Source organism: Bombina bombina, chromosome 1, assembly GCF_027579735.1.
Source record: "Bombina bombina isolate aBomBom1 chromosome 1, aBomBom1.pri, whole genome shotgun sequence".
Taxonomy (NCBI): Eukaryota; Metazoa; Chordata; class Amphibia; order Anura; family Bombinatoridae; genus Bombina; species Bombina bombina.
The window spans coordinates 89,230,781-89,255,782 of record NC_069499.1 but is presented as its reverse complement, the minus strand read 5'-3'; the positions used below and the strand labels follow the sequence as shown (position 1 = coordinate 89,255,782).

The 25,002-nt window shown below is 38.6% G+C and overlaps 1 protein-coding gene across 1 annotated transcript in view; it reads right to left on the bottom strand.

Moving 5' to 3' along the window:
• Positions 1-7,774: 7,774 nt before the first annotated feature.
• Positions 7,775-25,002, bottom strand: part of SYNE3 (spectrin repeat containing nuclear envelope family member 3) — a 256,474-nt gene continuing 239,246 nt past the window's right edge. The window contains exons 31-33 of the mRNA XM_053708894.1: positions 24,679-24,834; positions 18,025-18,063; positions 7,775-8,294 (exon numbers count right to left, since the gene is read on the bottom strand). Coding sequence (XP_053564869.1) covers positions 8,097-8,294; positions 18,025-18,063; positions 24,679-24,834 — 393 coding nt within the window. The 3' untranslated portion in view covers positions 7,775-8,096. The remainder of the gene's footprint in view (positions 8,295-18,024; positions 18,064-24,678; positions 24,835-25,002) is intronic.

Genomic DNA, 25,002 nt, shown 5'->3' with positions numbered 1-25,002 from the left:
ACTGTCAGTTATAGTGCATTAGATTTACTAATTATGCTGAATGGGAGATAAAATAAAATTGACTGTATTTGCAAGCGTATTACTACTATGGGCCAGATTACAAGTGTCATACTAACTTTATTCTTTCACTCGCACTCTAACTGAGATCAAAACCAAACTTTTAATGCGGACAGGTTAGCGTGCGTATTAGAAGTTGAAAGTAAAAAATTAACACGCGAGTGAAACCTGATGCGCAATAACTTCGTTAAAAAAACAAATTGCTTGTGAGCTAGCCTGACACTGCATTAGACAAACTGAGCTAAAGCCGAAGGTAGTTATTAATATTTAAAATTCCAATGTTCTTCACATAGATGAAAATTTTATTTTTATTTTTAAATATCAATTTATATATATATATATATATATATATATATATATATATATATATATATATATATATATATATATATTTATATATAAAATTATTTTATGTAAAATATATATACCTATATATCTATATAAATATACACAGGTATTGATATATACAGATATATATTAAGAAAACAAAATGTATGCTTACCTGATAAATTTCTTTCTTTCCGGACACGGAGAGTCCACGACGTCATTCCAATTACTAGTGGGATATTCACTCGTGGCCAGGAGGAGGAGGCAAAGAGCACCCCAGCAGAGCTTTTAAGTGTCACTTCCCTTACCCATAACCCCAAGTCATTTGGCCGAAAGGAAATTAAAAAAGAAGATAACAGAAAGGTGTAGAGGTGCCTTAGGTTTAACAAAAAATACTGTCTTATTTAAGGGTGGGGTCATGGACTCTCCATGTCCGGAAAGAAAGAAATTTATCAGGTAAGCATAAATTTTGTTTTCTTTCCTATGACATGGAGAGTCCCCAACGTCATTCCAATTACTAGTGGGAACCAATACCCAAGCTAGAGGACACAGAATGAACAGGGAGGGAGAACATGACAGGCAGACCTAAACAGAAGGCACCCCCGCTTGAAGAACCTTTCTCCCAAAAGAAGCCTCAGCCGAGGCAAAAGTATCAAATTTGTAGAATTTTAAAAAAGTATGCAGAGAGGACCATGTTGCCACCTTGCAAATCTGTTCCACAGAAGCTTTATTTTTGAAAGCCCAAGAAGAAGAGACAGCCCTAGTGAAATGAGCCGTAATTCTCTCAGGAGGCTGCTGACCAGCAGTCTCATAAGCAAAACAAATCATACTTCTCAACCAGAGGGAAAGAGAAGTAGCAGTGGCCTTCTGACCCTTACGCTTTCCTAAAAAACAAACAAACAGGGCAGAAGACTGACGAAAATCCTTAGTAGCCTTAAGGTAAAATTTTAGAGCACGCACAACATCCAAGTTATGCAAAAGACGTTCCTTATAAGAAGAAGGATTAGGACAAAAAGAAGGAACAACAATTTCCTGATTAATGTTTCTATCCGAAACCACCTTAGGGAGAAACCCCAATTTAGTACAAAGGACCACCTTATCTGCATGAAAAATAAGGTAAGGGGAATCACACTGCAGAGCTGAGAGTTCAGAAACTCTGCGAGCAGAGGAAATAGCAATAAGGAACAAAACTTTCCAAGATAACAACTTAATATCTACAGAATGCATTGGCTCAAACGGAGCCTGCAGCAAAACTTTAAGTACAAGGTTCAAGCTCCAAGGAGGAGCAACAGATTTAAACATAGGCCTAATTCTGACCAATGCCTGACAAAAAGATTGAACATCTGGCCTATCCGCCAGACGTTTTGTGTAAAAGAATAGACAGTGCAGAAATCTGACCCTTCAGAGAACTGACTGACAAACCCTTCTCCAGACCTTCCTGGAGAAAAGACAAAATTCTAGTAATCCTGACCCTGCTCCAAGAGAAGCACTTCGATTCACACAAATATAGGTATTTGCGCCATATCTTATGGTAAATTTTACAAGTAACCGATTTGCGAGCCTGAAGCATGATATCAATGACTGACCCCAGTTAGCCAAAACTAAGCATTCAATCTCCAAGTAGTCAGCTTCAGAGAAACTAGATTTGGATGGGGGAAAGGACCCTGAGATAAAAGGTCCTTCCTCAGAGGTACCTCCAAGGCGGAAGAGATTACATCTTCACCAGTCCTGCAAACCAGATCCTGCGAAGCCATGCAGGAGCTATTAGAATTACAGATGCCCTCTCCTGCTTGACACGAGCAATGACTTGTGGAAGGAGAGCAAAAGGAGGAAACAGGTATGCTAGACAGAAATACCAAGGAACAGCCAGAGCATCTATCAGGGAGGCCTGAGGATCTTTTGACCTTGAACCATATCTTGGAAGCTTGGCGTTCTGACGAGACCCCATCAGATCCAACTCTGGAACCCCCCACCAGAGGGTTATCCTGGTGAACACCTCCTGATGGAGAGCCCACCCCCACGGGATGCAAGGTCTGTCTGCTCAGAAAATCCGCCTCCCAGTTGTCCATTCCTGGAATGTGGATGGCAGATAGGAGGCAAGCGTGAGCTTCTGCCCACTGAATAATGCAAGTCACCTCCTTCATAGCAAGGGAACTCCAAGTACCTCCCTGGTGGTTGATAAGTCAGAAATTGCCCAAGCACCAAGGGTGTAGCAAAACTTGTTTGCAGGTGTGCCAACTATTGGACCTGCACCAAGGTCCCAAGAAAACAGTCCAAAAATAATAGTATAGCTGCACCACCAATTGTATTAAAACATCATGTCTTTTTTTAGCCACTTTAAAACAGACAACGTTTCGGACCCATGTCCTTATTCATGTCCCTGGTGGTTGATGTAAGCCACTGAGGTGATGTTGTCCAACTGGAATCTGATAAACCGGACTAAAGACAACTGAGGCCAAGCTATCAAGGCATTGAAGATTGCTCTCAACTCTAAGATGTTTATGGGAAGAGAGGACTCCTCCCGAGTCCACAGGCCCTGAGCTTTTAACGAGCCCCAGACTGCTCCCCAGCCTAACAGGCTGGCATCCGTGGTCACAATCACCCAGGAGGGTCTCCGGAAGCATGTGCCCTAAGACAGATGATCCTGAGAAATCCACCATGAGAGAGAGTCTCTTGTTAGAGGATCCAGATCTATCCTCTGAGATAGATCTGAATGGTCTCCGTTCCATTGACTGAGCATGCATTGTTGCAGAGATCTCAGATGGAATCCAGCAAAATGAATAATGTCCATGAAGGCAACCATAAGACCAATTACCTCAATGCATTGAGCCACTGATAGATGGATAGTGGACTGGAGAGAGAGAGACATGAATTGAAAAGTTTGGATTTTCTGGCATTCTTCAGAAAAATCTTCATGGATAGGGAATCTATGATGGTCCCTAAGAAACACACCCTTGTAGCTGGAACAAGGGAACTCTTCTCCAGATTCACTTTCCATCCGTGGGAACGTAGAAAAGACAACACGATCTCTGTATGATAGTTTGCTAGTTGAAAAGATGACGCTTGAACCAAGATGTCGTCCAGGTAAGGTGCCACCGCAATTCCCTGAGACCTGACGACTGCCAAAAGAGCGCCCAGAACCTTTGTGAAAATTGTGGGAGCTGTGGCAAGGCCAAACGGAAAGCAATAAATTGAAAGTGCTTGTCTAGAAAAGCGAATCTCAGGAACTGGTGATAATCCCTGTGAATGGGAACATGAAGATATGCGTCCTTCAGGTCTATAGTCGTCATGAACTGACCCTCCTGTACCAAAGGAAGAATGGAACGAATGATTTCCATTTTGAAGGACGGCACCCTGAGAAATTTGTTGAGACATTTTAGGGAACCACAAACAGATTTGAATAGAATCCTTGACCCTGTTCCCTTACCGGAACTGGAACAATCACTCCCAGGGAGGAAAGGTCCTGAACGCAGCTTAAGAAGACCTCTCTTTTTACCTGGTCTGCAGATAATCTTGAGAGGATGAATCTGCCCCTGGGAGGACAAGTCTTGAATCCTATTCTGTAACCCTGAGATACTATGTCCACAGCCCAAGGATCTGAGACATTGCGTATCCAAGCATGACGAAAAACGGAAAGTCTGTCCCCCACTTGATCCAATATCAGACCGGGGCTGACCCTTTATGCTGATTTAACCTCAGATAAAGGCTTGGACTGCTCCGGCTTGGAGGAGGAAGAGGAGGACTTTTGTCCTTTGAAGTTACGAAAGGAACGAAAATTAGAATTTTGGTGCCCCTTAGGTCTATTTTTCTTGTCCTGTGGAAGAAAAGACCCCTTTCCACCTGTAATTTCAGAAATTATCTCCGCCAGACCAGGACCAAAAAGGGACTTACACTTGGAAGGAAACGACAGGAGCTTGGACTTGGAGGTAACATCAGCTGACCAAGATTTTAGCCACAGAGCCGTGCAAGCTAAAACAGCTAAGCCAGACATCTTGGCTCCTAGTCTAATGACTTGCATGTTAGCATCAGAGACAAAGGAATTGGCTAGCTTGAGAGCTTTGATCCTGTCTTTGATCTCCTCTAACGAAGTCTCCTATAAAATCAGCTCAGACAAAGCATCACACCAATAAGATGCTGCACTTGCTACCGTAGCAATACAAACAGCAGGTTGCCATTGTAATCCCTGATGCATGTACATTTTCTTTAAATAAGCCTCCAGGTTTTAATCCATGGGATCCTTAAAATATCAGCTATCCTCTATCGGAATCGTGGTTCTCTTGGCCAGAGTAGAAATAGCTCCTTCCACCTTAGGCACAGTGCGCCATGAGTCCCGAATGGAGTCAGCAACAGGAAACATCTTTATAAAAACGAGAGAAGGGGAAAAGGGTATCCCTGGTTTATCCCATTCCTGTGATATGATCTCCGACACACGGTCTGGAACAGGAAATACTTCCACGGAAGAAGGAACATCATAGTATTTATTAAGCTTACTATACTTTTTAGGGTTGACAGCGACAGAAGAGTCGGAGTCGTCCAAAGTAGCCAGTACCTCCTTTAGAAGTAAAGGTGTTTAAGCTTAAATCTGAAATGTACTTATTCAGAATCAGTCTGAGGATTTACACTGTCAGAATCTGAGATTTCACCTTTAGAAACTACCGAGGTATCCTCCTCATCTGACTTATGAGGGACGTCAACCATCGCAGCAGATGATGGAACAGACACCTTACTAGCAGAAATATGATTTGATTTTCTCTTGCGCTTACCCACAATGGGAAAAGCAGATAAGGCAGCAGACACCGCAGAAGATATCTGTGCAGCAAAATCTACAGGCAAATACACGCCTCCAGGAGGCTGAGAGGAACCGCAGGGCACTGTATGTGAAACCATTGAGGCTTGGGATGTTTGAGGAGAGACAATAGGCTCATAAGGGAGTAATTTATCTTTAAATTTTACGGTTCTATCTAAACATGAGGAACAAAATTGCATAGGCAAAACAATTTGGACCTCTAAACATAATAAGCATTTATCAAATGAAACAGACTCCTGTTCCGTGTCCATGGTTAAGATATAGCCACAAAAATAAAAGATGACAAAAAAGAAATTGAAATGAACTGTCACTTTAAGCAGGAACTGTAATCCTTCAAAGCGCAAAAAATGCTAAATGTGTAGAAAACACAAAAATAATACACCTCTAAACCTCAGTCAGACTGAGGTGCCCTAATGTAACCACTAGTAGCTGAAACAAACAAATGAAAAGCTCCGACAAGGTCTCCACAGCCGCCACAGAAGTGGTCTCCACAGCCGCCACAGAAGAGAACTCACTGAGAATGACACCGCTCTGCTCAGCGTCCAAACGGAAGAGCGGGCAGTCACTTGAGCGGCAGCACAAGAAACTGTGCAACAACTAAAAGCCTGCAATTGTAAAACTCAGCAGTGAATAACGGTTACGATCTAGCAATACAAACAGCCCATAAGAAATAAAAAAGGTTTAAAAAACACTTTAAAAACACTTTGTCCTTAGCTTTTCAATAAAGAATAAGGAAACCCTTCAGCCAGAAGAAACCTCCCATAACAAATAGGGGAAGAATTAACGCCGTAGTCCCCCTCACATACTGATAGTGCCTGCACACTGCCCCAATAAATCTTTGACAAAGGATTGAATAAGTCCCAAATTTATAATAACGCAGAGATAAAGTCCTGAATGTGCAAGTCTCCGATACCTAGAAGACAAAAGCACTTACCTGCATATCCAGCTGTTGGGCAGGAAGACAACTTACAAGGTGTGAAAGGACACATACTCCTGTCAGAGACCTGTAGAAAAAGAAAGAACTGAGTAACCAACTCTGGCTTTCTATAACAGGGGTAGCAAAAATGTTAGAAGCAAGGCAAAGACCACCTCACCACCTTCTAACTGCTAAAAGCCACCACTACTCTTACTAAAGAGATTGACGTGGACACAGCTAAACCCCAATCCTTGCTTGCAGGGAAAAATACCCATAAAAGGAATAAATATCTTCAGACACCAACTTTCAGAAACCTACATTGACAGAGGCAAAGAGAATGACTGGGGGTTATGGGTAAGGAAAGTGACAAGTAACAGTTCTGCTGGGGTGCTCTTTGCCTCCTCCTGCTGGCCAGGAGTGAATATCCCACTAGTAATTGGAATGACGTTGTGGACTCTCCATGTCATAGGAAAGAAATAAATATTCAAAAAATAAAAAGAACATTTTCTTCCAAGTGAAGAACATTGGAATGCTAAATATGTCTATTAAAAACACATTACAATATATAAAAAAATTAATAAAAATTATTTTTCATGTTTAAAGGTATTTTAGTGGAAAGGGCTCCAAAGTGTGTGTTTATATACTGTATATATATATATATATATATATATATATATATATATATATATATATATATATATATATATATATATATATATATATATATATATATATATATATAAAAGTGTACACATATAAACACATAAATACACATGTGTATATGTATATATATATATATATATATATATATATATATATATATATATACACACGTACACGAATTGCCATATATGTATACATAATAGCCCTTCCCAGCCAAATACCTTGTCATATATAATATTCCTTTTAACCCTTATAAAAGATTTATTACTATTTATATAAAATATTTTTTTATCAGAAAGTGTATATATGAGTGTAATACTTTACTTTAAATATTTATGTTTTGTTTGGTGCAACTTTTCTTTTTAAGCCTTACAGTTTACATTAGGTCTTTAGGAGCACTATTATGGTGAACACAACCGTTTACTTTAAATTTGTAATATGCACACTAGTTTGCTAGATCACGATATTGCTTATAGCATCCCGCGCTAACACTTGTAATATAGCCCTATATTTTAATGCCTGAATTACAATTACGTTTTCCATTATAATTTAAACTTCTTTAGCTCTGTGAGATCCTAAAAAAAGAGCGTTTATGTAAAAGAAAGTCATATTTTACCAAATAAGAAAAGTTCCATAATATACAGAATGGTAGAATGATACTTGCCAAATCCCGCCAGTGTCAGTCACCTGTGATCATACAATTAAAAAGTTTAAGCTTGATACATACAGATTTAAAAAAAAACATTTGCCAAGAAAATATAAATATTGGGACAACATATAAAATATATAATGTGCAGTCACATTGCTTTATATACATTACAGCTATATACAAGGTTGCCAAACCTCACTGGTGCTTGAGCGACCAGATAAAAATTGCTCAGCAATAAGATGCTGGCTTCTCAAGCAATCATTGTTAGCATCAGAATATGTACAGCAATGATAATCGTTAGGGATGGACGAATGTTATGGAACAGTCAGAAACAAATTTTTTTTTATCTTACAACTGTTAATTTCCCTTTATCTTTTGTAACATTTGAATATCCAATGTAACATTCAAGCTTGTTTGAATATTAATATTCAAATACTGATTCTCACAGACTTAAATTTAGTTCTGCTGGTATCAATATTCATATATTTGAACATTCCATTTGATATTTCAATGTTAACATTTCTTTATAGAAACATTTAAAATGACAAAACAAATGTCAGTCGTTCTACGCAAAGAGAAAGCCCAGACATTCGCCCATGCCTTCTATTCAGCTGCCATATAATAGTGGGTAAGATTTGTACAGTATCTTTTCTGTTGTGAATCTGTTTGTTATGTTGCTAGGTGGGAGGGGGCCCTTCATATTTCAGCATCAGGTTAAACGAATGAGCAAAGTTATTGGAGAGGGTGCAGCTTCGGTTCTCCTGCATCAGTGGTAGCAGGAATGCCAGGAGAAGCAGAAGAAGTAGGAGGAGCTGGAGCGGAAGTGCGGCACAGCACACGCGGTGGAGGAAGGAACACAGTCCGCCGGATGAATTCTGTAACAAACACAAGGCTTGGGGTTAAACTGTAATACATATATAAATGTGCAGGGTTTAAAAGGGACGGTATACAGTAAAATAGTTTCCCCTTAATGTGTTTTCAATGACTTGTTATACCAGCTGCAGAGTATAAGTTTACATTTATGTTTATTTTTGTATGCTAAATAACTATGTTAATTGAAACTACAACCCAATGAAATGGGCTGACCTTGCAGGGAGATTATATCAGTAAAGTATCTCTCTATATTTACACTAAATCCATTTAGACAGTGAGACAAAAACTTAGAGAGAGTTTTCCACACTGAGAGCATATTTTCCTAAACCTTCTTGTTTACATAGCTTTTCTGCAGCCAGCACTTAAAGGGACATTAAACACTTTGAGATAGTAATATAAAATGATAAATTGTTTGTGTATATATATATATATATATATATATATATATATACAGTATATATCTATATCTGCAATATACGTTCATTATTTATTCCCCCTCCCCTTTTCCTGTAATTCCATTCTGAAATTGTGAGCTTTTCAGTTCATGTTAAAAACGGAAGTGCAGAACATTGCTACATACCACACAGCCATTGGCTGCACACTCTAGTGACCTATGTATAACTGTCCCTAATTGGCCACAGCAGAGAAAGTAACTTTAGTTACAACATGGAAGCTCCCATTGTTTTATAGACACATGGGAGCCGATTTATTAAGTGTCAGACAGACATGATCCCACCAACGCTGAATGCCGGCCCCATAGGCTGTTGGCATTTAACATTGCACAAGGCTGCTAACAGGGGTTCTCAATCAACCCGATTGTATTCGATCGGGCTGATTGCTGTACGCCGCCTCAGAGGTCGTGTACGAGTTAAGGAGCAGTGGTCTCAAGACCGCTGCTTCTTAACTCCTGTTTCCGGTGAGCCTGAAGGCTCGCACGGAAACAGCTGCATTAGGCAGCATTCGGCCGATTATAAATCAGCCCCTAAAACTTTACACTTATTTTGTCACTATTTAAACAACAAATGAAACTTTTAAGAATACATCTACATGTTATTCTCAGACTAATCTTTTCTTGGAATGCATCATTCTAGCTAGCATTTATTTAGTGTTTAGTGTCCCTTTAAAGGGACACTGTAGTTAGAAAACAAAGTACAGGGTACAATATTTGTAAAAATAATGACTTAATTAGCATTTTTGCTAAATATATCTATAAAAAATATTGCCGCTAAAGTTGTTAAATTTGAGTGTGAACTTGCCTGTGCAGTCATTTCCTTATACAGCTTACTATTTTCGTACACTCCCTAACCATCTGTTTTACCTGTACAGAGCCCCCTACTCAGCTACTAGACACTGCTGGCTGTAATAGCATAAGCTGTGCACAGTATATACATTATAAAAAATAAAGTGTAGGGACACAAAAAAATGATTGACGTGATCTGTAGTTGATTACAATTCCTGCACAGCCTGGGTTACCTTGGTAATAAATTAATATTTGAAGGCAGCTGGAAGTTACATTACTTACACTGCTCCCTGATAAGTTGTCTTAGCTGCCTAAACAAATTCTCCTTAAAAAGAAGCCATTTTTCTGCTAGATTTAAAAAAACAACAGCAACAAAAAAAAACTACTGCCTTCTATGATGTACACACAATATACTGTGCACTGCTAGTACTGCCACAGCCATTAGCTGAGTAGGTGGCTCTATACATGTAATACAGTTGGTTAGGGAGCCTAGGGAAATAGTAAGTTGTGTAGAGAAGAAACAATACTATAGTATTATACAGATCATAATAGGAAATAAAAACACAGGCAAGTTTACTCTGTTTAACAAGCTGCAAATGTTTAATACATATTTATTGAAAAAAAATATTATTTATAAATATTGCACTTTAAAGGAACAGTCTTCTTGAATTTTTTTATTGTTTACAAATATAGGTAATTTCTTTATTATGATTATTATTATTATAATCGGTTATTTGTAGAGCGCCAACAGATTCTGCAACACTGTTATATTAATATACTTTTTACCTCTGTGATTACCTTGTATCCAAGCCTCATTATCTATGTACGTTTTACAAACTTACATTTCAGCCAATCAGTGCTGACTCATGCATGACTCCATGGGAGTAAGTACAATTTTTATCTATATGGCACACATGAACTAGCACTATCTAATTTCAACAGCTTAGAAATTAGCATATGAGCCTACCTAGGTTTATCGTTCAACAAAAAATACCAAAAGAATTTTGACTAGACTGTTCCTATAAGTATTGAAATTTTCAACATAGGTGGGGATTTCAACAGACAAAAAACAGCTATTTCAAATGACAACATCAAGTTAAAGGAGCTATCTGTAAACCGTTTAATACACTCCCTCAGGTAAAATGGATAATTGGGAGCATAATAAAGGAGAGAAAAGAAAATAACAAACATATCTGATAGTGGTACAAAAAAAAAAAATAAGTGCGTCAAATATCTTCTAGTGGTGACTGTGGCTCCCGTATAGCTTACCCACTACTTTTTTTCTTAAGATATGGGTTGAAAAAATTAATTTTTTTAATGTTTTTAGGAGCCCTAGATTTACAAAAGGTCTATTAAAAAATAAATGAATAATAATTCATTTTACCATTTGAAATACACATTGATTAAACTCCATATTTGCATTAAAACATATTTCATTCAGTTGAGATTTTAATTAACCATTTCATATTTAGAAAACAAATTGAAATGACTTTTTTGACAGCATCATTTTAAAGGAATAGAAAGGTCAAAATGTAAACGTCTGTGGGTGCATTGCAATTTTAAATAGAAGCATTTTTGCAATACACTTCTATTAGCAAAAATGCTTCCAGTAAAAGTCATTACTGTTTTTAAGTGACATACGCACATATGCTGTGAGGGCACAAGTATTCAAGCTCAGTGTCCTGGTGGTGCAATCAATCTTGCAAAACTGTTGCCATAAAGTGCCCTAGAAACATGCATGGTTTTCTGGTCCCTTTAATTTGTGTCATACAAGCCACTGATGTTTGCATACTAGTGCACGGGCCCTCACAGCATGTGTGCGTAGAAGCATTTTTGCTAATGGAAGTATTTTACAAAAATGCTTCTATTTAAATGCACCATTTACATTTAAATCTTGACCTTTCTATCCCTTTAAGAAGGCTCTGTGTGTATGTTTATCTCTTACATATACTACAACCATATAATATATCACTATCTTATTATGACAAATACTTCTAAAGAAGACAGTAAATACATACAGTAGCTCACAAAAATGAGTACACCCCTCACATTTTTGTAAATATTTTATTATATCTTTTCATATGACAACACTGAAGAAATGACACTTTGCTACAATGTAAAGTAGTGAGTGTACAGCCTGTATAACAGTATAAATGTGCTGTCCCCTCAAAAGAACTCAACAAAAGTGAGTATACCCCTAAGTGGAAATGTCCAAATTGGGCCCAAAGTGTCAATATTTTGTGTGGCCACCAATATTTTCCATCACTGCCTTAACCCTCTTGGGCATGGAGTTCACCAGAGCTTTACAGATTGCCACTGGAGTCCTCTTCCACTACTCCATGACGACATCACGGAGCTGGTGGATGTTGCGTTCCCCTACCTTCCGTTTGAGGATGACCCACAGATGCTCAATAGCTTTTAGGTCTGCTTGACATGCTTGACCAATCTATCACCTTTACCCTCAGCTTCTTTAGTAAGGCAGTAGTCGTCTTAGAGGTGTGTTTGCGGTCGTTATCATGTTGGAATACTTCCCTGCAGCCCAGTCTCCGAAGGGAGGGGATCATGCTCTGCTTCAGTATGACACAGTACATGTTGGCATTCATGGTTGCCTCAATGAACTGTAGCTCCCCAGTGCTGGCAGCACTCATGCAGGCCCAGACCATGACACTCCCACCACCATGCTTGACTGTAGGCAAGACACACTTGTCTTTGTACTCCTCACCTGGTTGCCGCCACACACACTTGACACCATCTGAACCAAATAAGTTTATCTTGGTCTCATCAGACCACAGGACATGGTTCCAGTAATCCATGTCCTTAGTCTGCTTGTCTTCAGCAAACTGTTTGAGGGCTTTCTTGTGCATCATCTTTAGAAGAGGCTTCCTTCTGGGATGACAGCTATGCAGACCAATATGATGTAGTGTGCAGCATATGGTCTGAGCGCTGACAGGCTGACCCCCCACCCCTTCAACCTCTGCAGCAATGCTGGCAGCACTCATACATCTATTTCCCAAAGACAACTTCTGGATATGACGCTGAGCATGTTCATTCAACTTCTTTGGTCGACCATGGCGAGGCCTGTTCAAAATGTAGCCTGTCCTGTGAAACCGCTGTATTGTCTTGCCCACCGTGCTGCAGGGTCTTGGCAATCTTCTTATAGCCTAGGCCATCTTTATGTAGAGCAACAATTCTTTTTTTCAGATCCTCAGAGAGTTCTTTGCCATGAGGTGCCCTGTTGAACTTCCAGTGACCAGTATGAGAGAGTGTGAGAGCGATAACACCAAATTTAACACACCTGCTCCCCATTCACACCTGAGACCTTGTAACACTAACAAGTCACATGAGTTGGGCTCAATTTGGACATTTCCACTTAGGGGTGTACTCACTTTTGTTGCCAACAGTTTAGACATTAATGGCTGTGTGTTAAGTTATTTTGAGGGGGCAGCAAATTTACACTGTTATACAGGCGGCAACCAGGTGAGGAGTACAAAGACAAGTGTGTCTTGCCTACAGTCAAGCATGATGGTGGGAGTGTCATGGTCTGGGCCTGCATGAATGCTGCCAGCACTGGGAAGCTACAGTTTATTGAGGGAACCATGAATGCTAACATGTACTGTGACATACTAAAGCAGAGCATGATCCCCTCCCTTCGGAGACTGGGCCGCAGGGCAGTATTCCAACATGATAACGACCCCAAACACACCTCTAAGACGACCACTGCCTTGCTAAAGAAGCTGAGGGTAAAGGTGATGGACTGGCCAATCATGTCTCCAGACCTAAACCCTATTAAGCATCTGTGGGGCATCCTCAAACGGAAGATGGGGAAGCGCAAGGTCTCTAACATCCACCAGCTCTGTGATGTCGTAATGGAGGAGTGGAAGAGGACTCCAGTGGCAACCTGTGAAGCTCTGGTGAACTCCATGCCCAAGACAGGGTGTACACTCGCTACTTTACATTGTAGCAAAGTGTCATTTCTTCAGTGTGGTCACATGAAAAGATATAATAAAATATTTACAAAAATGTGAGGGGTGTACTAAATTTTGTGAGATACTGTATATGGTTTGATTATATCAAACCTTATATGGTATTTCTATGTAATTTAGAACTTGATGCAATACAAAAACCATAAAAGGGTTGAATGTCTAATTCATTAATTAATTATCATATTAATATCCTAAATTAGATAATCGGACAATAACATAAATTAGCTATTTAAACATTATATTTTATCAGTCTTTCATTAAAGGGATAGTAAACACCAAAAATGTTATTGTTCTAAATGATAGATAATCCCTTTATTTAGCATACACCAGTTTTACATAACTAACACTGTAATAGAAATATACTTTTTACCTCTGTAATTGCCTAGTATCTAAGCTTCTGCTAACTGCCTCCTTATTTCAGATCTTTTGACAGACTTGCATTTTAGGCAATTAGTGCTAACTCTTAAATAACTTCATATGCATGAGCACAATATTATTTATATGAAACACATGACCTAACACCCTTGAGCTGTGAAAAACTGTTAAATGCAGAGGTGGCCTTCAAGGGCTTAAAAATTTGCATATGAGCCTACCTAGGTTTAGCTTTCAACTAAGAATAACAAGAGAACAAAGCAAATTTGATGATAAAAGTAAATTAGAGAGTTGTTTAAAATGACAAGCCCTATCTGAATCATGAAAGTTTAATTTGGACTTTACTATTCCTTTAAGATGGCTGTTGAACCTCACACCTACATAATTTTTAAAAAAAAAAACTCCTGTAATGGGTACAGAAAAACTATCGGCTAGATTACAAGTCTTGCGTTAGCCTTAAAAAGCAGTGTTGAGAGGTCCCAACGCTGCTTTTTAATGCCTGCTGGTATTACAAGTCTGGCAGGTACAGGTGTACTGCTCACTTTTCTTCCGCAACTCGAGCTTACCGCAAATAACCTTACATCAATTACGTATCCTATCTTTTTAATGGGATTTGCATAACGCTGGTATTACGAGTCTTGGAAGAAGTGAGCGGTAGACCCTCTCCTGTCCAGACTCCTACTGCATTTAAAAGTCAGTAGTTAAGAGTTTTATGGGCTAACGCCGTAACATAAAACTATTAACTAAAGTGCTAAAAAGTACACTAAAGTACACTAACACCCATAAACTACCTATTAACCCCTAAACTGAGGCCCCCCCACATCGGAAACACTTAAATAAATTATTTAACCCCTAATCTGCCGATCGGACATCACCGCCACTTTAATAAATATATTAACCCCTAAACCGCCGCACTCCCGCCTTGCAAACACTAGTTACATTTTATTAACCCCTAATCTGCCGTCCCTAACATCGCCGACACCTATCTACATTTATTAACCCCTTATCTGCCGCCCCCAACGTCGCCGCTACTATATTAAATTTATTAACCCCTAAACCTAAGTCTAACCCTAAATCTAACCCCCCAACTTAAATATAATTTAATTAAAATGAAATAAAATTACTACAATTAAATAAATTATTCCTATTTAAAACTAAATACTTACCTATAAAATAAACCCTAAGATAGCTACAATGTAACTAATAGTTACATTGTAGCTAGCTTAGGATTTATATTTATTTTACAGGCAACTTTGTATTTATTTTAACTAGGTACAATAGTTATTAAATAGTTATTAACTATTTAATAACTACCTAGTTAAAATAAAGACAAATATACCTGTAAAATAAATCCTAACCTAAATTACAATTACACCTAACACTACACTATTATTAAATTAATTACATAAACTACCTACAATTGACTACAATTAAATTAAATAAACTAAAGTACGAAAAACAACAAACACTAAATTACAGAAAATAAAAAATTACAAAAGTTTTAAACTAATTACACCTACTCTAATCCCCCCCAAAATAAAAAAAATCCCTACCCTATACTAAATTACAAATAGCCCTTAAAAGGGCCTTTTGCGGGGCATTGCCCCAAACTAATCAGCTCTTTTACCTGTAAAAAAAATTACAAATCCCCCCCAACATTAAAACCCACCACCCACACACCCAATCCTACTCTAAAACCCACCCAATCCCCCCTTAATAAAACCTAACACTACCCCTTTGAAGATCACCAGCCGGGCACAAGTGGACCTCCAGAGGGGCAAAAGTCTTCATCCAATCCGGCCAGAAGAGGACATCCAGACCGGCAAAAGTCTTCATCCAGGCGGCATCTTCTATCTTCTTCCATCCGGAGCGGAGCAGGTCCATCTTGAAGACATCCGACGCAGAGCATCCTCTTCCATCCGACGGCGACTGAAGAATGAAGGTTCCTTTAAGTGACGTCATCCAAGATGGCGTCCCTTCAATTCCGATTGGCTAATAGAATCCTATCAGCCAATCGGAATTAAGGTAGGAAAAATCCTATTGGCTGCTGCAATCAGCCAATAGGATTGAAGTTCAATCCTATTGGCTGATCCAATCAGCCAATAGGATTGAGCTCGCATTATATTGGCTGTTCCAATCAGCCAATAGAATGCAAGCTCAATTCTATTGGCTGATTGCATCAGCCAATAGGATTTTTTCTACCTTAATTCCGATTGGCTGATAGGATTCTATCAGCCAATCGGAATTGAAGGGACGCCATCTTGGATGACGTCACTTAAAGGAACCTTCATTCTTCAGTTGCCGTCGGATGGAAGAGGATGCTCCGCGTCGGATGTCTTCAAGATGGACCCGCTCCGCTCCGGATGGAAGAAGATAAAAGATGCCGTCTGGATGAAGACTTCTGCCGGTCTGGATGTCCTCTTCTGGCTGGATCGGATGAAGACTTCTGCCCCTCTGGAGGTCCACTTGTGCCCGGCTGGGTGAAGACGGATCAAGGTAAGAAGATCTTCAAGGGGGGATTGGGTGGGTTTTAGAGTAGGGTTGGGTGTGTATTGTATTTTTTTTTTCCAGGTAAAAGAGCTGATTACTTTGGGGCAATGCCCTGCAAAAGGCCCTTTTAAGGGCTATTTGTAATTTAGTGTAGGGTAGGGAATTTTTTTATTTTGGGGGTCTTTTTTATTTTATTAGGGGGATTAGAATAGGTGTAATTAGTTTAAAACTTTTGCAATTATTTTTTTATTTTCTGTAATTTAGTGTTTGTTGTTTTTCGTACTTTAGTTTATTTAATTTAATTGTATTTAATTGTAGGTAGTTTAGGTAATTAATTTAATTATAGTGTATTGTTAGGTGTCATTGTAACTTATGTTAGGTTTTATTTTACAGGTACTTTTGTATTTATTTTAGCTAGGTAGTTATTAAATAGTTAATAACTATTTAATAACTATTGTACCTAGTTAAAATAAATACAAACTTGCCTGTAAAATAAAAATAAATCCTAAAATAGCTACAATGTAATTATTAATTATATTGTAGCTATCTAATGGTTTATTTATAGGTAAGTATTTAGTTTTAAATATGAATAATTTATTTAATTGTAGTAATTTTATTTAGATTTATTTCAATTATATTTAAGTTAGGGGGTTGTTAGGGTTAGGGTTAGACTTAGGTTTACGGGTTAATAACTTTATTATAGTGGCGGCGACGTTGGCGGCGGCAGATTAGGGGTTAATAAGTGTAGGTAGGTTGCGGCGACATTGGGGGGGCAGATTAGGGGTTAATATATATAATGTAGGGTTCGGCGATGTTGGGGGCAGCAGATTATGGGTTCATAAGTATAATGTAGGTGGCGGCAGTGTCCGGAGCGGCAGAGTAGGGGTTAATAATTATAATGCAGGTGGCGATGATGTCGGGGACGGCAGATAAGGGGTTAATAAGTGTAAGATTAGGGGTGCTTAGACTCAGGGTTCATGTTAGGGTGTTAGGTGTAGACATAAAATGTATTTCCCAATAGGAAACAATGGGGCTGCGTTAGGAGCTGAACGCTGCTTTTTTGCAGGTGTTAGGTTTTTTTTCAGCCGGCTCTGCCCCATTGTTTCCTATGGGGAAATCGTGCACGAGCACGTTTAGCCAGCTCACCGCTACCGTAAGCACTGCTGGTATTACAGTGAGATGTGGAGCTAAATTCTGCTCTACGCTCACTTTTTTGTGGCTAACGCCGGGTTGAAAAAAAACTGTAATACCAGCGTTGTCTTAAGGTAGCATTTAAAAAAATAAGTTTTGTTAGCAACGCACCCCTGTTACCGCAAAACTCGTAATCTCACCGTATATAAATAAGATTCAGCAGAATAAATTACACTCTTATCAAGGGGGGAGTCATAGTACTAAAATGTTCATTTTAAAATTTTATCTCAGATAGATGTAAAATAACAAGGATTTTGTGTTTATATAGAGTGATAAGATAATTGTATCTGTTTATCCTATTTCAATGGGTTGTGGTTTCAAAGAGCAGAAAGCTAAAGGAGCAATGTCACATCTATTTTATACTCCACAACTGATATCACAATATATTTGTAACACTTTAAGGGGAAAACCCTTTTAAAGCACACTGTAGTGTTTCTAAAATCAGAAAATAAATACCTTTGTTATTCCTCTAGGTTCTTCTGATGTTTTTAGGGTCTGTGAAAAAACAAAACAAAACAGAATTTCTTCTTAGATTTTGTTATATATTAATTGTATTAGTGTTCAAGGTAGATCAATGATAATGTTCAGATTATTTTCAACATAAACATCTTTTATACACTAAGCGGTCACAGACATTTCTAAAAGCTTATCAAATCATTTATCTACACAAATCCTTATAGACTTTAATTCTCAGCCTGTGGCACCTGCAGTATTGGCAACCTTAGAACCTGGCCTTTTTATTATTGTTTTCCCTGATGTCGTTAACCCCTTAGTGACCGAGGACGTGCAGGGTACGTCTGAAAAAAAAAGGCAGTTAACGCCTGAGGACGTACCCTGCACGTCCTCGGTGTGGAAAGCAGCTGGAAGCGATCCTGCTCGCTTCCAGCTGCTTTCCGGTTATTGCAGTGATGCCTCGATATCGAGGCATCCTGCAATAACCATTTTTAGCCATCCGGTGCAGAGAGAGCCACTCTGTGGCCCTCTCTGCACCGGACATTAACGGCTATGTTCGTTGGTGGGTGGGAGCCGGTGTGGGAGGTGGGTGGCGGCCATCGATGGCCTTTGTGATGCGGAGGGGGGCGGGATCGGGGGCGGGGGCGACCGGGGGGGCGCGCACGGACGCGCGCACGTGCACGGGGAGGCCGGGCGGGCGCGTGCACGGGGAGGGAGCGGGTGGGAACCACTACGCTACAGAAAGTTTTTTCTTATAAGTGGGGATCAAAGGGGTTTATGTATTTATTTGTTGATCGGTTTGGCTGGGGGGATATTGGACTGTGGGGGGGAAGCTACACTACAGAAACAAATAAAAAAAAAAAATAAAAAAAACATTTTTATTTGCAAACTGGGTACTGGCAGACAGCTGCCAGTACCCAAGATGGCCCCAATAAGGCAGAGGGGGGGGGGTTAGGGAGCTATTTTGGGGGGATCAGGGAGGTTGGGGGCTAAGGGGGGACCCTACATAGCAGCATATGTAAATATGCTAAAAAAAAAATATATATATTTTTTTTAATACCTTTTATTTTAGTACTGGCAGACTTTCTGCCAGTACTTAAGATGGCGGGGACAATTGTGGGGTGGGGGAGGGAAGAGAGCTGTTTGGGAGGGATCAGGGGGTGGGATGTGTCAGGTGGGAGTCTGATCTCTACACTAAAGCTAAAATTAACCCTGCAAGCTCCCTACAAACTACCTAATTAACCCCTTCACTGCTGGCCATAATACACATGTGATGCGCAGCAACATTTAGCGGCCTTATAATTACCAAAAAGCAACGCCAAAGCCACATATGTCTGCTATTTCTGAACAAAGGGGATCCCAGAGAAGCATTTAAAACCATTTGTGCCATAATTGCACAAGCTGTTTGTAAATAATTTTAGTGAGAAACCTAAAGTTTGAAAAAGTGAACAATTTTTTTTTATTTGATTGCTTTTGGCGGTGAAATGGTGGCATGAAATATACCAAAATGGGCCTAGATCAATACTTGGGGTTGTCTACTACACTACACTAGAGCTAAAATTAACCCTAGAAGCTCCCTACATGCTCCCTAATTAACCCATTCACTGCTGGGCATAATACACGTGTGGTGCGCAGTGGCATTTAGCAGCCTTCTAATTACCAAAAAGCAAAGCCAAAGCCATATATGTCTGCTATTTATGAACAAAGGGGATCCCAGAGAAGCATTTACAACCATTTATTCCATAATTTCATGAGTTGTTTGTAAATAATTTCAGTGAGAAACCTAAAGTTTGTGAAAAAATTTGTGAAAAAGTAAAAAAAATTTTTTATTTGATCGCATTCGGCGGTGAAATGGTGGCATGAAATATACCAAAATGGGCCTAGATCAATACTTTGGGATGTCTTCTAAAAAAAAATATATACATGTCAATGGATATTCAGGGATTCCTGAAAGATATTAGTGTCCCAATGTAACTAGCGCTAATTTTGAAAAAAAGTGGTTTGGAAATGGCAAAGTGCTACTTGTATTTATGGCCCTATAACTTGCAAAAAAAGCAAAGAACATGTAAACATTGGGTATTTCTAAACTCAGGACAAAATTTAGAAACTATTTAGCATGGGTGTTTTTTGGTGGTTGTAGATGTGTAACAGATTTTGGGGGTCAAAGTTAGAAAAAGTGTGTTTTTTTCCATTTTTTCCTCATATTTTATAATATTTTTTATAGTAAATTATAAGATATGATGAAAATAATGGTATATTTTGAAAGTCCATTTAATGGCGAGAAAAACGGTATATAATATGTGTGGGTACAGTAAATGAGTAAGAGGAAAATTACAGCTAAACACAAACACCGCAAAAATGTAAAAATAGCCTTGGTCCCAAACGGACAGAAAATGGAAAAGTGCTGTGGTCATTAAGGGGTTAAAGGGACATTAAACCCAAAAAATGTTCATTCATTATTTTGATAGAAAATTCAATTTAAAAAAAGTTTCCAATTTACTTTTATTATCAAATTTGATTTGTTCTATTGTTATTCTTTGTTGAAGAGATATCTAGATAAGTAGTGTGCACATGTCTGGGGCACAATATGACAGGAAATAGTGCTGCCCTCTAGTGCTCCTGCTAATGTATCACATTGTTGCAAAACAGCTGCCATATAGTGCTATAGACACGTGCACACGCCTAAGCTTACATCCCAGCTTTTCAACAAAGGATAACAAGAAAACAAAGAAAAGTTGATAACAGAAGTAAATTGGAAAGTAGTTTAAAATTGTATGGTCTATCTGAATCATGAAAGAAAAAAATTGGGTTTTATGTCCCTTTAAGTTAAAAATAAATTTAAAGTAAACAACAGTTTACTTCTGTTATTAATTTTGCTTAGTAAAGCTAGGGGGAGCGTGCACGTGTCTCCAGCCATCTGGCAGCAGTGTTTGTTTATAGCAATATTACACATAGTTACAAACACTGTTTCCCTAGACTGCTAAAGACACGTGAACGCTCCTGAGCTCCTATCAGCCTACCTAGCTTTACTCTTCAACAAAGGATACCAAGCAAACAAAGCATATTTGATAAAAGAGGTAAATTGGAATTTTAAAACTAACGCTCTAATACTCTATCTGAATCATGAAAGGTTAATTTTGACTTTACTGTTCCTTTATTAAGATAAACATTCAATGTATCACAAAAATAAGTGTTTCTCAGTTCTACCCTGAAACCCCCCAACGGGCCAGATTCTAATTCCCTGCCTGGGGCTGGTCAGCTGATTACTCACTGTGACTCACCTGTACTCAGAATCTAGATGGTTAGTAACATTTGAAGACTGGAGTTGTCATGAAACCATGTGCCAGATACAAGCCCAAGGTGAAATACAACAAGAAAAAAAATATGTGCCACGTAAAGTGTTCTATACCTAAGTATGCAGCAATGAAATGAGCATGGTACGCTGTGTATGTGATGAAGTTAGATGTGGGATCATGAATATTACTTCTGTTCTCATATGTTTTTATGTAAGTGACATAATATTAACACCTTCATGATGGCTGATATACCCTGTACGCCGGCCGTAGCACTTCTAGGGCGGTAGGAGTTTTGCAGAAAGAGACGCCACTGTCAGTGAGGCCTGCGCTCCTACAGTACTGGAAGCTCTACAGGGTACGTCAGCGGTCACAAAGGGGTTAAAGAGTTGTGTGTGTCTTGTGCTTGTGTGTTTTGTCTAGAAGTTGATTGCTGCATTATTTGTTGTGATATTTCCAAAGGGTTTATGGCATTTGCATTCAGTAAAACTAGATTTTAATTTATTTTTTTTTAGAAAAGAGAAAACTATATCTGATACCAACTTGTCACATTCTGGAGTACACACTTTTGCCTTCTTCTCTTTGTTTTTTTTAAACCTAATAATATTTACAAGTTGCAGTTGGGGGTATAAGCCTGTAGGTGCATTTGATACAAATAGCTTTTGAGACACTGTTGTAGAAGAATCATTAAGACCACTAAATACAAGAGTTTGAGTTTAAAACGAGCAGCAGAATATTTTCTGTTACATTTCAAAGTTAATCCAATCCTCCCATATCATGTGACAGCCATCAGCCAATCACAAAATGAATATATACAGTATATTCTCAGTAGGAGCTGGAGCCTTAGAAAGCTTTTTTAATTGTATGCTCTATCTAAATCACAAAACTTTAATTTTGACTTTAGTGGCCTTTTAAATACATTTTGGACAAGAATTATGATCAACCCTAAATCTGTAGCACAATGGATTTATTATGACTTTTTTTTCAAACTTTAATTGTGAACATATCTCTGTGTTAACATTTCAAGTCTTATAATATACATCTGAAGAAACGATCTTGAAAGCGTAAGGGATAACAAAAACCCTTGATCTTGTTGATCCATTAAAAGGTATCACAAGCTACTAAAGGAATAAAGTCTAATGAAAAAGTGGTTGTATAATTCTTAGTGCTATCATTTAAATGATAAACGCAAGAAGCTAAAACAAAAATGCCAAAGCAAAATTTATTCTGAAGATATCATTTTAAGATTTTTGTTTTATCTACAAAAGCTTGCCTATACTGCCACCCACTGATCAAATGTGGAAATATGTTGATTTTTATTTGATCATTGAGTTCAGTGCATAACTGTTGATATGAGGGGGGCAATTTAACATACTGCGAATGCAGCTGTTTCGCCGGAAACATAAGTTAAGAAGCAGCAATATTAAGACCGCTGCTCCTTAACTCGTTCGCCACCTCTGAGGTGGCAGACAGCAATCATCCAGATCAGATACGATGGGGATGATTGACACCCCCTGTTAGAGGCCGATTGGCTGCGAATATGCAGGGGCCGGCATTGCACAAGCATTTCACTAGAAATGCATGTGCAATGTTAAATGCCGACAGCATATGTTGTCGGCATTTAGCGATGTCGGGCGAACATGATCCGCTACAGCGGATCATGTTCATCCAACATTTGTTAAATCGGCCCGAGGTATCTTTGTAAGACAGTAATAAGGCCTCATGTAAGGTAGCTGTCACTACTAAAAACTCTGCTCCTTAACCCTGTACACATTAGAATGCATTAGCAATGTTGTTTATTTTGTTTTTGTTTTGTAACCTCAACATAACACATCCCAGAATGATCTATCTGAGATGATTGACAAGCAATGCTCTTGCACAACTTGTTGCACTACAGCAGTGGGAGGTGCAATACTAGATTCCGGTGCTGGATTCTTCCCCGCTCCCAACAAATGTGTGGTCAGGTTCCCTGTCAAGGAACCTTGCCCACTAACTCTATAATAAATAGGTTGCTTGTATCCTTTTTAAGACAACATCGCTAGTACAGGTCAGTAGGCTTTGCAAGAGTAAAGAGCTTTTTGTGTATAGTAATCAGTCCACTTGCCAACACTGTTAAAGTGATTGTAAATCCTAGCGTTTGTGAAACACAAGGATTTACAATTGCCAATAGCCGTGTGGGTTATCCAGCTTGGCGCCAGTTGGAACACACTGCTATTTGCTAAGAGGTGGAAACGTCATCTCGCAGCAAAATAGCGTTCTGCCGTGGGCTGCCTGAGCAGCTCAGTGCAGCGAACGCTTCCAACAAATAAAGGAGCTTTCAGCATTAAAGGGACACTGAACCCAATTGTTTTCTTTTGTGAATCAGATAGAGCATGACATTTTAAGAAACTTTCTAATTTACTCCTATTATCATTTTTTCTTAATTCTCTTGGTATCTTTATATGAAATGCAAGAATGTAAGTTTAGATGCTGGCCCATTTTTGGTGAACAACCTGGGTTGTCCTTGCTGATTGGTTGATAAATTCATCCACCAATAAAAATTTGCTGTCCAAAGTCCTGAACCAAAAAAAAAAAGCTTAGATGCCTTTTTTTCAAATAAAGATAGCAAGAGAACGAAGAACAATTGATTATAGGAGTAAATTAGAAAGTTGCTTAAAATTGCATGCTCTATCTGAATCACAAAAGAAAAAAATTTGGGTTCAGTGTCCCTTTAAGTATTTTATACTTCATGACTGAAAGTCCTCTTTATTTGCTCCAATTGTAAATCCTAGCGTTTCACAAACGCAATGATTTACAATTACTTTAAGATCCATTTTCCATAACATACTGGGTGAAATCATAACATCATTTTTAGATTTACATTATTCGCAAGTAAACTGCTATTAACAAAGTAAAAAATATAAATACTTATCCGCACTGAGTATGCATTTGATTGCAGAATCTATATTACAGTATTTATTTATCGATCCTTCTTGACAAGAAATACAGGGAAATGCCCTAGCTAATCTACAGAGCTTTCTCTCAACCCCTAAGTGAAAAAATTGCACCATAAACTCCAAATTAGCTACACGTGATTAGTGCAGTTAATATCTGTCCCTAATAAACCAGAGCAAAGGAGATTAGATACAAACTACAAAGACATCAATGCAAATTGTGCACATTAACTGTTTTAAATGATTAGGAATTAAAATTTATTTTGCCTGCAGCGAGCGATATCTTATTATTTTGGCCTGTGTAATTTTGTTTTTACAACTCTCATCCTACAGCTTGAATATGATGGTGTTATTTTTCCTAAATAATGTTCTTACCGGATTACTAGCGCAATCTACTAGCTTCGATTTTTCCTAAATAATGTAAATCTTACCGGATTACTAGCGCAATCTACTAGCTTCGATTTGTACAGCATCCAACGATATCGCAAATCCTCCATCCTTAGATCTTCTGTAACTGCCATAGCCGGTCTGCAGAGAAGAAGTGTCTCAAAAAGCCGCTGTCCCTGAGGTACACGTGCCTGTAACTTCTGAGGAGAAGAAAGGTATTACAAAAAAAGGGAACTGTCACAAAACATGAAAAAAGTTTGTCGGCGGTTAACTTCTTGTCTTCCAGATCATCTGAATTACCACCTTATCCGAAGCTAATTTCTTAAAATCTACACAATTTCTGCAATGTAACATTTAAAGGGACAGTC